This window comes from Protobothrops mucrosquamatus, unplaced genomic scaffold (assembly GCF_001527695.2).
Source record: "Protobothrops mucrosquamatus isolate PMUCROS unplaced genomic scaffold, P.Mucros_1.0 scaffold_159, whole genome shotgun sequence".
NCBI classification, from domain to species: domain Eukaryota; kingdom Metazoa; phylum Chordata; class Lepidosauria; order Squamata; family Viperidae; genus Protobothrops; species Protobothrops mucrosquamatus.
This window is the reverse complement of record NW_015386235.1, coordinates 920,499-931,770: the sequence shown is the minus strand read 5'-3', so window position 1 is coordinate 931,770 and position 11,272 is coordinate 920,499. Positions and strand designations below refer to the sequence as shown.

The window sequence follows — 11,272 nt, the reverse complement described above, 5'->3', positions numbered from 1 at the left end:
CTGTTGAGGTAACTGAAACATTCCATCTTTGTCAATTCTATTCTAAAGTGAGAAAATGGATAACTTGAATGCTCGTTTAATGTCAGATCTAGGGATAAAAACTGCACATGAGCTTGCTCTTGTTAATTTAAAGCAGCAGTTCTCAACCTATGGGTCGCGACCCCATTTGGGGTCGATGACCATTTCACGGGGGTCGCCAAGCAAGGCTGTCCGCCATTTTTTTTTTCCTTTTCCGGCGGGTGCCTTACCTCCCTTGGGCTGGGCCAGCTGGTGGTCGGCCTGCTCCGTCTCTGCCCTTGCCAGCTACGCCTCGGCTGGCGCAGGGGGCGGAACCACGCATGCGCGACGCTCCCGGGCAGGGAAAGTCCTCAACTTACGACCGGTTTAGTCCTTGACTTACGACCGGTTTAGTCCTCGACGTACGACCGGTTTAGTCCTCGACTTAACGACCGGTTGGGGGTCGCGGCATTAAAAAGGTTGAGAACCACTGATTTAAAGGATGTTTAACTTAATTTCTGGTTAGTGTGCACCTTTTCCTATTTTATTGCTCAAAAGTGCAGCATTTATTTTAATAAAAAATTATCATTTCTTCAGTGCTTTCTTCAGTACAGACCAGCCAAAATTTCTCCTTTCCCTCCCTTCTTAGACTAAGTAGCTTAACAGGTTCCAGGAAGATATTCAGGTGGCCTGAGGCTGAGACCTTTAATCAGCAACACTCTTCATGACTTGATCAGATGTTCCTAATTTCTCTTGCTCAGCTTCTTTTAAGTGCTCCTATCTTAATGACAGCAACAATGGATTATTTGCCAATTTTTCTCTCATACAAAAGTATAGTCTCCAGTTTAAATGCAAATTCCTAGGTTTTCTCAGTGTATTGAATCCTATCCTTTTGTACAAACCTGGGTTTGTGTGATGCATGAAGCCATAAAGTAGCCAGCCATATTTTAGTGTAATGAGTCCTGCAAACAAGAGTTGTACAATGTTGAACAAGAACGGCCTTTAATTTCCTATGCCACTTGAAAAATTCTTCACAAGAAAATAAGTTAGGCTTCCAGAAAGATTAAGAGGAAAAGGAGAAGTATAGAGAGGTTACAGAGGAAAAGAACAATGGCTCTATTTTCCCAACATGTCTTCACAATCCACCCCTGAGGCAGTTTAGCCATGGTTAGAACAAAGGTTCTCCACCTAATACGGAAGCGCTGAAATCTCCCACAATATTATATTTCTGGGCATATCTCCACACAGATGCACATGCTTGCCTGGTCATACCTGGAGTTCAGTATCTCTCCACACTAGTCTGTATGCCTTGACATTATGCATACTTCTGAATTCAGCTGTCCCTGTGTCTCCAACCTCTAAAGATGGTGGCTATACGGCAGAGGCTCCATTTGCTTCCATTTTGCTAACGTGGGATTGAATTTGGATTTCACTTGATGTTTCAGTTCCAGGTTGTTGTAGGTTTAACCTAAGTCCTTCTGTCTTCAGGGCTCCTCTCTGGCAGCCAAGTTCCCAATTTTGCTGCTGTCTGTTCGCAGGCTCCTTTACAATGAAATCAAAGCGGTCCAGGGGAGAATGTTCAATTGTACAGAAAGCCTCATCACAGAGGTAGCCAGGGTTTGTTCCCTCCACAGATACACCATCAGCAGGACTACCACGACCAGATGGGCCCTCCTGGGTCTGGGAGGCTTGATGGTGGATGACCTGCTGAGCTTCCATGGAGGGTTCAACTCTTCGGAAAGAATAATGAGCAAATATGCCAATAAGGAACATCTCAACGGCCAAAGCATAGTAGTAGAGCACTGGAAAGATAAAAGAGAAGTATGAAGATAGGGTAGCCCAGAGAAAGGATGTTACTTGCTGATCTCTCAATTCCCCCTAGGAGCATAAACACACGACTGGAGGACATCAGGTTGAGGAAATAGGGTCTATGTGTTTTGATTTTGCACAAATCCTGAAAATGGGGCGATGTGTGCAAGTCAGCTTCCTTTTTGTAAAAGTAGCCACAAAAATACTTTTGAAAGTGTGTGGGCAGTGCCTAAGGAAAACAGAAAAGATCTCGCAGAACTTCTCTATTTGTAGAACAAACAAAGCTATGACAAATTCTTCAAAAAAGGCGTTATGCGCTTTGTAACTTCGACAAATCGAGACCTTCAGCTGCACTCTTGAACTATTCTTCATGAGGCAGGCACCTGCATAATCTTTGGAAAGGAGCAGAATCAGAGCTTTTGAGTCCTTTTTCTGCAACTCCAAGATACAAGGCAAGGTGGCACATTGCTGCTACCCCTGCCACTGCAGACAGCAAAATTGCTAGGAAGGTGCACCTACATTCAGGCAAGTAAGTCATACTTCGCTGTACTTATGCTTCAAAGCTAGACTCATCTACTGTTCCCAAGCTTTTTTTTTTTTTTGCTCATGTCTACTGGACTATCGTAATGTGCTCCACATGATGCTATCCTTGAAGAGTATTCAGAAGCTACAAATTACACAGGGCAGCTGCATGGACAGTCCTATGGGCCCCTAGGTCAGTGGTTTTAGGCCTGCGCCTAAAAAAGGTTCAATCAATCAGTCAATTTCAACTTCTCACGGAGAAAAAAAAGATCTTGCAAAGTTGGAATTGATTGATTGAACTTTTTAGTCCCACCCAGTCTGCCATTACCACTGCAGCCACGCCCACCCAATGGGCCACACCCACCCGGCACCCGGCGATGCATAAGTGGGTTTTGGGTGCAGTTTGGGCACTTGGTCTCTAAAAGGTTCGCCATCACTGCCCTAGGTTGACCCATGAAACACCATTGTTGTGTAAGCCACTTTGCTTCCGGGTGCAATTCAAGGTTTTGGTTATTGCCTTTAAAGCCCTTAATGGCATGGGACCTGGCTACCTGCAGAACCATCCCACCTCAGTGGGATGGGCCCACTCCACTCACTCCGGCAGAAGTGGCCTGCTGTGGATCCTGTCAGTCAAGGAACTTCAGCTGGAGGAGTCTAAGAAAAGAGCCTTTTCTTTCATGGCTCCCACCCTCAGGAACATCATGTCGCTGGAGATGAGATCCGCCTCCCACCTTCTAGGCCAGGGTTCCCCAACCCCCAGGCTGCAGACCAGTGCCAGTCCATGGCCTGCCAGAAACCAGGCCATGTGAGCGAGTGAAACCCCATCCACACACACACGTGGGATGCAGACAACCGCGTGAAACTAGCCCCCCCCCCAGTCTGCGGAAAAACCGCTCTCCACGGAACTGGTCCTTGGCGCCTTCCAAAAGGGCCTCAAAACCTGGCTATGTCAATAGGCTTGGGGTTCTGATGGAGATGTTTCATGCTGGAGGTGGTTAGTGGACTAAGAAGATCCCAGCTCCATCTTGATCGCGTACTGGTTCCCAGTTTACCCAATTTTTGTTAATTTTAATGTTTAACATTTCTAAGCTCTTAATGTTTTTATTTTATTCTTTTTATGATGTTGGAAAGTGAAATGGGTGGCATACAAATTTATGTATGTATGTATGTATGTATGTATGTATGTATGTATGTATGTATGTATTGGTATATTTAGGCTCCTCGTTTTTCAACTGCTAAGAAAAAAAAACCTACAGTATAACCAGCTAGCGAAAGCACAGAAAACACTCTTGCTAAAACTGGCCACTTGCCAAAGTCTTTGCCGGCTGTTTGCTGCTGTATCGTCAGAAAAACATCTCTAAGTCCACCCGTTCCACCTATAAACCACGTGCCTCATGGAGATGACTTACTTTGGGAGCGGGTAACAGTTGAGAGAGAAGGGCTGCAAGGAATGGCGCCTAAGGCTCCCATCGTTTCCACGATTCCACTCTGCAGCCCGCAAAGGACAAGCACCAAAATGATGCAGACAAACTTGTAGCGCAGGTTGTAGCCCTCGAGGGCCGGCTTGGTGGCCTTGTAAAAGAGCAAATAGCCATAGAAGGAGAGGAAGGTGGAGATGGCTATGATGATATTGATGTAGGAATTGGGATTGGTGTAGCCCACCTGGAAGAGAAAAAGTCATGACACACTTATGGGTCTTCTCAGTTGTCACCCACAGAAAGGCATAAGTTGATTTTAACCCTCCTGAATTTGAAAGGCAGGCCAAAAAACTTTTGGCTTAAGAAAGTTCTTGAACATTATCTCTCTAGTCTAGAGCAATCCTAGGATATTGTGCACAGTGATTCTATAAGAAAAGTCTGCTGTTTTTCAACATGCTAAGACTATTAAAAGTATTAGTTTCTTCCAAAACTCTGTAATATATCTAAGAAGAGGATGGATTTGTTTTGTTTCGTTTACCTTTTTACTGGAGCTAAAAACTGTTTAATCAGTTATAAAACTGGCCACTTGAACCTGTAGGGGTCTTTCCTTCTTCACTCTCTTTGGATTACCGTTTGTCTGAAATGATATAGGGTTTCCTGCCTGAGCAGGGGGTTGGACTAGATGACCTCCAAGAACCCTTCCAACTTTATTATTATTATTATTATTATTATTATTATTATTATTATTATTGTTGTTGTTGTTGTTGTTGTTGTTAATCATCGCACAGTCAGCTAGATATTCAGACTGGATTTGGCATTTTTGTCTACCTACTGAGTCCTTCCCAAGGATCTGGGATAGGCAGATGTGGATGTTTGATGGTATTACAGATATCGTCGCAGGATGGAAGCAGTTCCTAGTAAGGCTGCCTTTTGCAATTGACTGATGGCGAATTTGTCAATGCCAATGGTGTTCAAGTGGTGCTCTAGTTGCTTTGGGATTGCACCCAAGGCGCCTATTACTATTGGTACTACCCTTGCTTGCCTTTGCCACAGTCTTTCTATTTCTATTTGTAGGTCTTTGTATTTTGTTATTTTCTCCAGTTCTTTCTCGTCTATTCTGCTGTCTCCAGGCACTGCCGTGTCCACTATCCAGACTTTTTTGTCTTTCTTATTGACAATTGTTAAGTCCAGCAAAAAAGTCTGGATAGTGGACGTGGCAGTGCCTGGAGACAGCAGAATAGACGAGAAAGAACTGGAGATTATTATTATTATTGATCATCGCACAGTCAGCCAGATGTTCAAACTGGATTTGGCATTTTTGTAGTATCATCATCATCATCATCATCATCATCATCATCATCATCATCATCATCATTATTATTATTATTATTATTATTATTATTATTATTATTATTATTATTAGCCAGGGAGTAGAAGAAAAAGTTCAGTGAGGAGTGAACATCTTTAATAGCCTTGGGATGCAGATTTACTAATACAGGAAGGGATTCAGTGGAGAAACTTGAAAAGGAGCCTTCCACACTATAATATGGCATTTTGTGGCATTCCACAGCTGTCAATTATATACATTACTTTCAAAATGAGAGCTACAGTATTATCCACAACATCAATATAGAAGTATAGCTGATCTCAGGTTGTTTTGTTCAGCCAAATCTTGGTGATAACCAAGACAAGCTTCATTGCTCCACAAGATGTAATACCATGTTCATTCCAGTTATCTCAATCCAATGGAAATGTCTATCAACCAAACATGTAAGATAAATTATTTCCACCCACCCATGGAAAAAGCCTCTTGACCATTCTCTAGTTCAGAGGTCCCCAGCCTTTTGGGCACCAGGGACCGGTTCCGTGGAGAAAGGTTTTTCCACGGACCAGAGAGTGCATGGTTTTGTGTGCTGCCTGCATCCCACGGATGGGGCTTTGCTTGTTTGTGCAGCCCGGTTGCTGCCATGCCACGGCCTGGTACCGGTCCATGGACCAGGGGCTGGGGACCCCTGCTCTAGTTAACAGGAGTTCTCTCTTTTGCTCATGGTCTATGACAGGGGTAGGCAACCTCGGCTCTTTTATGACTCATGGACTTCAACTCCCAGAATTCCTGAGCCAGCATGGCTCAGCTTGGAAACTCTCTCTTTCCCCTCAGTATAGCTGACTCAGGAATTCTGGGAGTTGAAGTCCATGAGTCATAAAGAGCCGAGGTTGCCTACCCCTGGTCTATGAATTTCAGGACGCAAAATTACTCACAGCGCCGTAGTCATATTCGTCATCAGTCCAGAGGATAAGGGTGATGAAGAAGAGGATGGTCCGGATGAGGGAGAGCTGATACACGGCCACAGTCATACATCGCAAGTTTGCTCTGCCAGGGTGGGTGAGGGGGACAGAGAGAAGAAGGTCAAAGAGCGATTCGCTATGTGATAAAAGAAGAGGGAAAGTAAGGAAGGCTAAAAATGCCTCTTACCGATTGGCTGCAATCTCAGGAAGGCAACAGCAGCAGCAGCATGGAAAAGGGTTCGGAGAAACGTGCTGCCCTTCCAGTTGCTGGGCCATCCGTTCTGAGCCCCCAAAGAAGTCCCGGATCAATGCAAGGAACTTCCAGAGGGTGATGGAGTGGTATCTGCAGCAACAAGAATAGGAACCTTATGTAAAAAGTACACCAGCTAGGAGGTAGAAAAGAGGAGGTCTGAGTGGCCTGTTTCAGCTTCCCTGGGATACCCAGACTGAAATATGGAATGTTTTATTTTCAACACTTATTTCAACTGCTGCCCGTTTTGAAAATGGAAAACATAATTGACAAGCAATAACTATCAGGGAGATTGGTACGGCAAACTGAGGGTTGGGGTGCAACTCTATGACTTCTGTTCCTATGCCTATTTTCAAGGCTAGAGAGACCTACAATACACAATCTCCAATGAAGACTAAAATACTGGGATGACTGACTGGCAGTAGGTCAATTTGAGATCCAATGACTAATTTCTAGTGAATTGATCCTCATGCATCTGCATGCGTAGGGTAAGAAAGACATTCATATGGCGAAGGAATTGGACTCTATCATCTAGATNCCGCGAGAAGTTGAAATTGACTGATTGATTGAACCTTTTTTTTTTTGTACATGGCGACGGAAGCCTAAAGCGAAAAGGTTTTATAAAACCCAACTGAAGGCCTAGGACTGGGTGGACGGTGCGCGTGCCCACAGAGAGGGCTCTGAGTGCCGCCTCTGGCACCCGTGCCATAGGTTCGCCACCACTGATCTAGATGGCCCAGCCATACATTTTATTGTTATCTATCTTAAACAAAAACCAAAAGAATTATTGTTCCGTTAGAGAGCAGATGCTTTCCACGTGGAAAGTCTCAAACATCTTCAGCAAAAACAGCAGAAAAGAACCTGTTTTGGCCCCCAATAGGCTACAGGCACTGAGAAATCAGGGCTCATATTTACATGCACACAAGTTAGATGACTGCAGATATTAAGGCATGAATTTGCATACATAGCCACCTTCCCCACCCAAGTTTTAACACAACTGAGTTTGCTAGGAAAAGAAAATTACCCCCATATCCCCTCTTCACTTGGAAATGTAGCAGTTGCAAGTTCTTTGAAAGCCTCTGATCCTGAGATTCGGTGACCAGAAACGCTTCAATAGGTGCAGGACTCCCTCAGAAAATTCTAGAGTTACTGAGCTTCAAATATGAGCAGGCAGAGAATGAGTGGCTGCAGTTGTAACGTCAATAAGTCAACTGTCTTCGGAGAGCCTCTGTCAGTTAAAAGATGCAAAATTTGGATTGTGGACAAGCAGCTGCCCTGGTCATGAAGCTAGTTTTTCTTTTCTTTCTGTTCTTGAGAACAGAGGTTTTCAGCCTTCTCAGAGGCAGAACTACCTTTAACGCACGCATGCATTTGGAGATGTTCTGTTGTGTGTGATAGAAACCCATTCAAGGCTTAGCCCAGATTAGTAATCTGGTGAGTTACAATCCCTCCCCCGGTTGCAGGCTAATATTAAACGTGGCACTATCCAGGTGGGATGGGCAATAACAATCAGGAGTGATTTAGTTAAATGTGATGGGAGCTGTTAGGAAGAGCTAAAGTTGGAAAAGGCTATCCCTGACTAGGATTGGAGAACCATTCGTTTCCAAGACTAATATGGCCAGCCAGGTTGGCCAGGTGACACACTGAGCAAGTTTCCTCTTGCAGAAGTCCACTGCTTCCACTCCATGGCCCAAAGAAAGGCAAAGAATGGGTGGGGCTATACTGAGTGGCAATGCTTGCAAGCACTGCACTGAGGTCAGCCTTTTCTCATCTGGGTGCTGCCCAGAATTCTCATAATAGCTTCTGCTGAGGAAAAAACATAGCTCAAGAGGGTACCCAAGATAAGGAAGGGTGACCTAAGAGCACCAACAAGTATTGGTTATGCTTCAGTTGCTTGCATTGAAGGAGAAGGCACGATACTCATTGATCAGTGGAACGACTTGCCTGCATAATTTGTGGGTGCTCCAACATTGGAGGTTTTTAAGAAGAGATTGGACAACCATTTGTCTGAAATGGTGTAGGGTTTCCTGCTTGAGCAGGGGCTTAGGTTAGAAGACCCCCCAAGGTCCCTTCCAACTCTGTCATTCTGTTAGATTCAAGGAAGCTAGTTTGACTCTCAGAGACAGAGTTTTTCTTATGCTGATGGCAACTTTCATGCACTGGACAACAGATAGGACTTCAGGAAGAGGAAGAGATATTTCCCTCCACATTTTCCAGTGTGCAAAGGGTGCAGGAGAAATGACTGAGAATCTAAGGCAGGGGTAGTCAACCTTGGCTCTTTTATGACTCGTGGACTTCATGACTCGTTGAAGTCCACGAGTCATAAAAGAGCCAAGGTTGACTACCCCTGAATTCTAAGGCATCTTTGGATTCAATTTCCTGCTTTTACTGTAAAGGATCAAGACTGAAATTTGAAGCACACTACGCTACAAGGCCTAGCTCAGATAAATAACACAGCATAATTCCATGCCTGCGGTTAGAATGCTGAAATTCTGTGCATTTGTTTTCAAGGGTGAAAACTGCTAGTACAACAATTCCTTTGATGAGCTGGAGCAGACGTTGTGGTGCAGTTGGAGTTTTCTGCATTCCCCCCCCCCCCTCGATTGTCCCCATGCAAAGAAACTTACATGGAAGCCACAAAGTTACAGACAAAGGAAGCTCGAGGGATGTACAAACAGATGAGGGAGGTGAGGCTGAATACCTGTTTGAGGACAATATAAAGATAGGTTTGTACCTTTTAAATTGTAATTTGTCCCTAGCCAGTAAGGCACCCTACAAGTATTCCTATGCACTCTACCATTCCTGAGATTACTACTAAACACTCTTCTTTTTTGATTGCTACTCCACCCACAAAAGAGATGAACAAACATCTAGGCCGAATTTATACATGCTATTTCCCCGTAGTGCGATGTTTTCACTGTCCAGTTTGACCTACTGGTATTCCGAGATGTATATTGAACCGAGTGAAGGATGGTTACATTTAGCACTCAGATCTAGTGGCTCCTGAATAAAGAGCCTGTCGTGATGATTTTGCTGCTATAAGCAAAGGCCGCCATTCTATCTTCCAGTAACAACTGGTGTGGGTTTGTAAAGAAGTGGCTGTCAATGAATGATCTATCACAAGAAGACTTGAATCATGGCCTGTATGTCATAACCCTATTTTTTCTTGAATAAATTATGAGGAGTGATCTTGAGCTATGCTTTGCTGCAGTCCTATTAAAAAAAAGGAGCTTGCTTGTGGCAGCTGCTACTGGACACAAATTTGCTAAATAATAACTACTCTATGGAGGAATTCAATGAGTTTTGTACACCTTATATTCAAGAACGTATGCTTAGTGGTGGGGTTCCTTCTCTCCATTCTTACCGGATAAACTCCCAGGATCCAAAGTAAGACACTGGTGCGATGGGAACTCTTGCCATGTCGTAAGAAGAAGCCTGTTTGTTCCAGAAATAGACCAACTTGCAGAAGACCCAGGAATACTGGGATTAAGAAAATCCAGATCTGAGCCTTGATAACTGTAGGAGACAGGCAAATGTGATTTGGAGAGATGAGAGCAGATTCTAATCTCTGTTCCTAATTCCTGCTGGAAGTCTTATTATATTGAATTACCAGAACCTCAACTTATCCGGGCTGCTTTCCACAAATTCCCCATCCTCACCTTGGAAGATCTCGGATGACAGAGGCAACTGATCGCTGATAAGGGAGCAGTTTGGGTCACGCGCCATTTTCATTTCACCGGGACAGGTACCACTCCCCAGCCAATGACTTCCTCCTTTCACATCATTAGTCACTGAATTAATCATTGACACAGGCTAAGATGGGCGTCTTGGCAACAGGGCCAAGTCCAGCTTTCTTCACCTGCCATGAATTCCTGAATGCATCCGATAGATTAAAAAATGGTTACAGTCCTAATTTTTTAGCAGTATGAATCTGTAGTAGAATACACTTATATCAAGCTTGGAGTTTCCTCTAGAGCAGCGGTTCTCAACCTTTTCTTCACCATGGATCCCCTTCAAATGCTTAAAATACTTCTTCACCACCAAGACTAACTCAAGATTTAAATAATGACATTTCTTCAAGCCTTCGCGGAACCCCTGTGACATTGCGGCCCCTCCCAGTGGTCCGTGGACCATAGGTTTAGAACCACTGCTCTGGAGAGTAAACTACTCCTATTTGTAGAGCAGGTTTTCACAGTATTAAGTATTACACAAATATTACAGTATTAAGCCATACACAATCTTTAAGATCCTATTTTACAAACCGAAGCCTAGGGTCAGCTCAGCTGAAAGGATTTTGGGAAATACATATTTTCCAATACATAGAATGTCTTTTTGGGAATATCAACCACAATAGTTGAATCTCACGGACTAATTTTGAAATGATGGTTATGATATCTAAACCTTGGATTTGTTGCCCCCTCCTCTTCATCTGCAAATAAACTGATCCACCACACTGGTAAGGAATGAGCTTTTTTTGTAGGGATATTTTTTGCATCCGGTTGCAAATGTTTTCCGCTGTGCCCTTACAGAGGCAAGGAAGAGTAGCAAGGTGATCAAAACTCAGATCACAATGCAACCTTTTAAATTGTTGCATTGTATTTTGGCCAGCAAATAAAAAATGTGGGAAGACACCTTAAGTCCAACACTCTGGGGGACATCTGGATAAGGGGGGAAACTAATACTGCCATTTGTAGTTGGTGTGTGGGTCGCTTTTTCACACAAGCACTTTTAAAAATGGCAACGCACATAATAAAGTAGCATGTTAGAGAAAGGGCGATAGCTTCTCACAAAACCATTTAACTTTCAATATGCCAGGAACTTATATTGTTGTCCAATAATGAGTCAGGTGCCATAAGTGGGTCTCACCTGTCTACCCATACTGATTCAGCTAGTGACTCTACCAGACCTCCAGAACATGGCTCTCCAAACTTTTATAAATCCAAGCATTATTTTTTAAAACCGGAGAAAACTCCATGTGCAGCCTTCTGTC

The 11,272-nt window shown here is 43.8% G+C and overlaps 1 protein-coding gene across 1 annotated transcript; it reads right to left on the bottom strand.

Annotated features, from left to right (window-relative positions):
* Window positions 1-1,368: 1,368 nt before the first annotated feature.
* On the bottom strand, window positions 1,369-10,008 carry LOC114922886 (organic solute transporter subunit alpha-like). Its single transcript, XM_029285047.1, has 7 exons — window positions 9,942-10,008; window positions 9,647-9,798; window positions 8,910-8,983; window positions 6,220-6,375; window positions 6,006-6,117; window positions 3,738-3,990; window positions 1,369-1,799 (listed from the first exon to the last, which is right to left on the bottom strand). The coding sequence occupies exons 1-7, from the start codon at window positions 10,006-10,008 to the stop codon at window positions 1,369-1,371; spliced, it is 1,245 nt and encodes a 414-aa protein (XP_029140880.1).
* Window positions 10,009-11,272: the final 1,264 nt, after the last annotated feature.

Excerpts from the sequence above, each read along its gene's own strand:
- LOC114922886 (XM_029285047.1), bottom strand. The coding sequence starts at position 10,008 with ATGGCGCGTGACCCAAACTGCTCCCTTATCAGCGATCAGTTGCCTCTG. Across the intron at positions 3,991-6,005 it reads ACGAATATGACTACGGCGCT|GTGGGCTACACCAATCCCAA; the intron begins GTGAGTAATTTT and ends TTTCTCTTCCAG. Across the intron at positions 1,800-3,737 it reads AACTGTTACCCGCTCCCAAA|TGCTCTACTACTATGCTTTG; the intron begins GTAAGTCATCTC and ends TTATCTTTCCAG.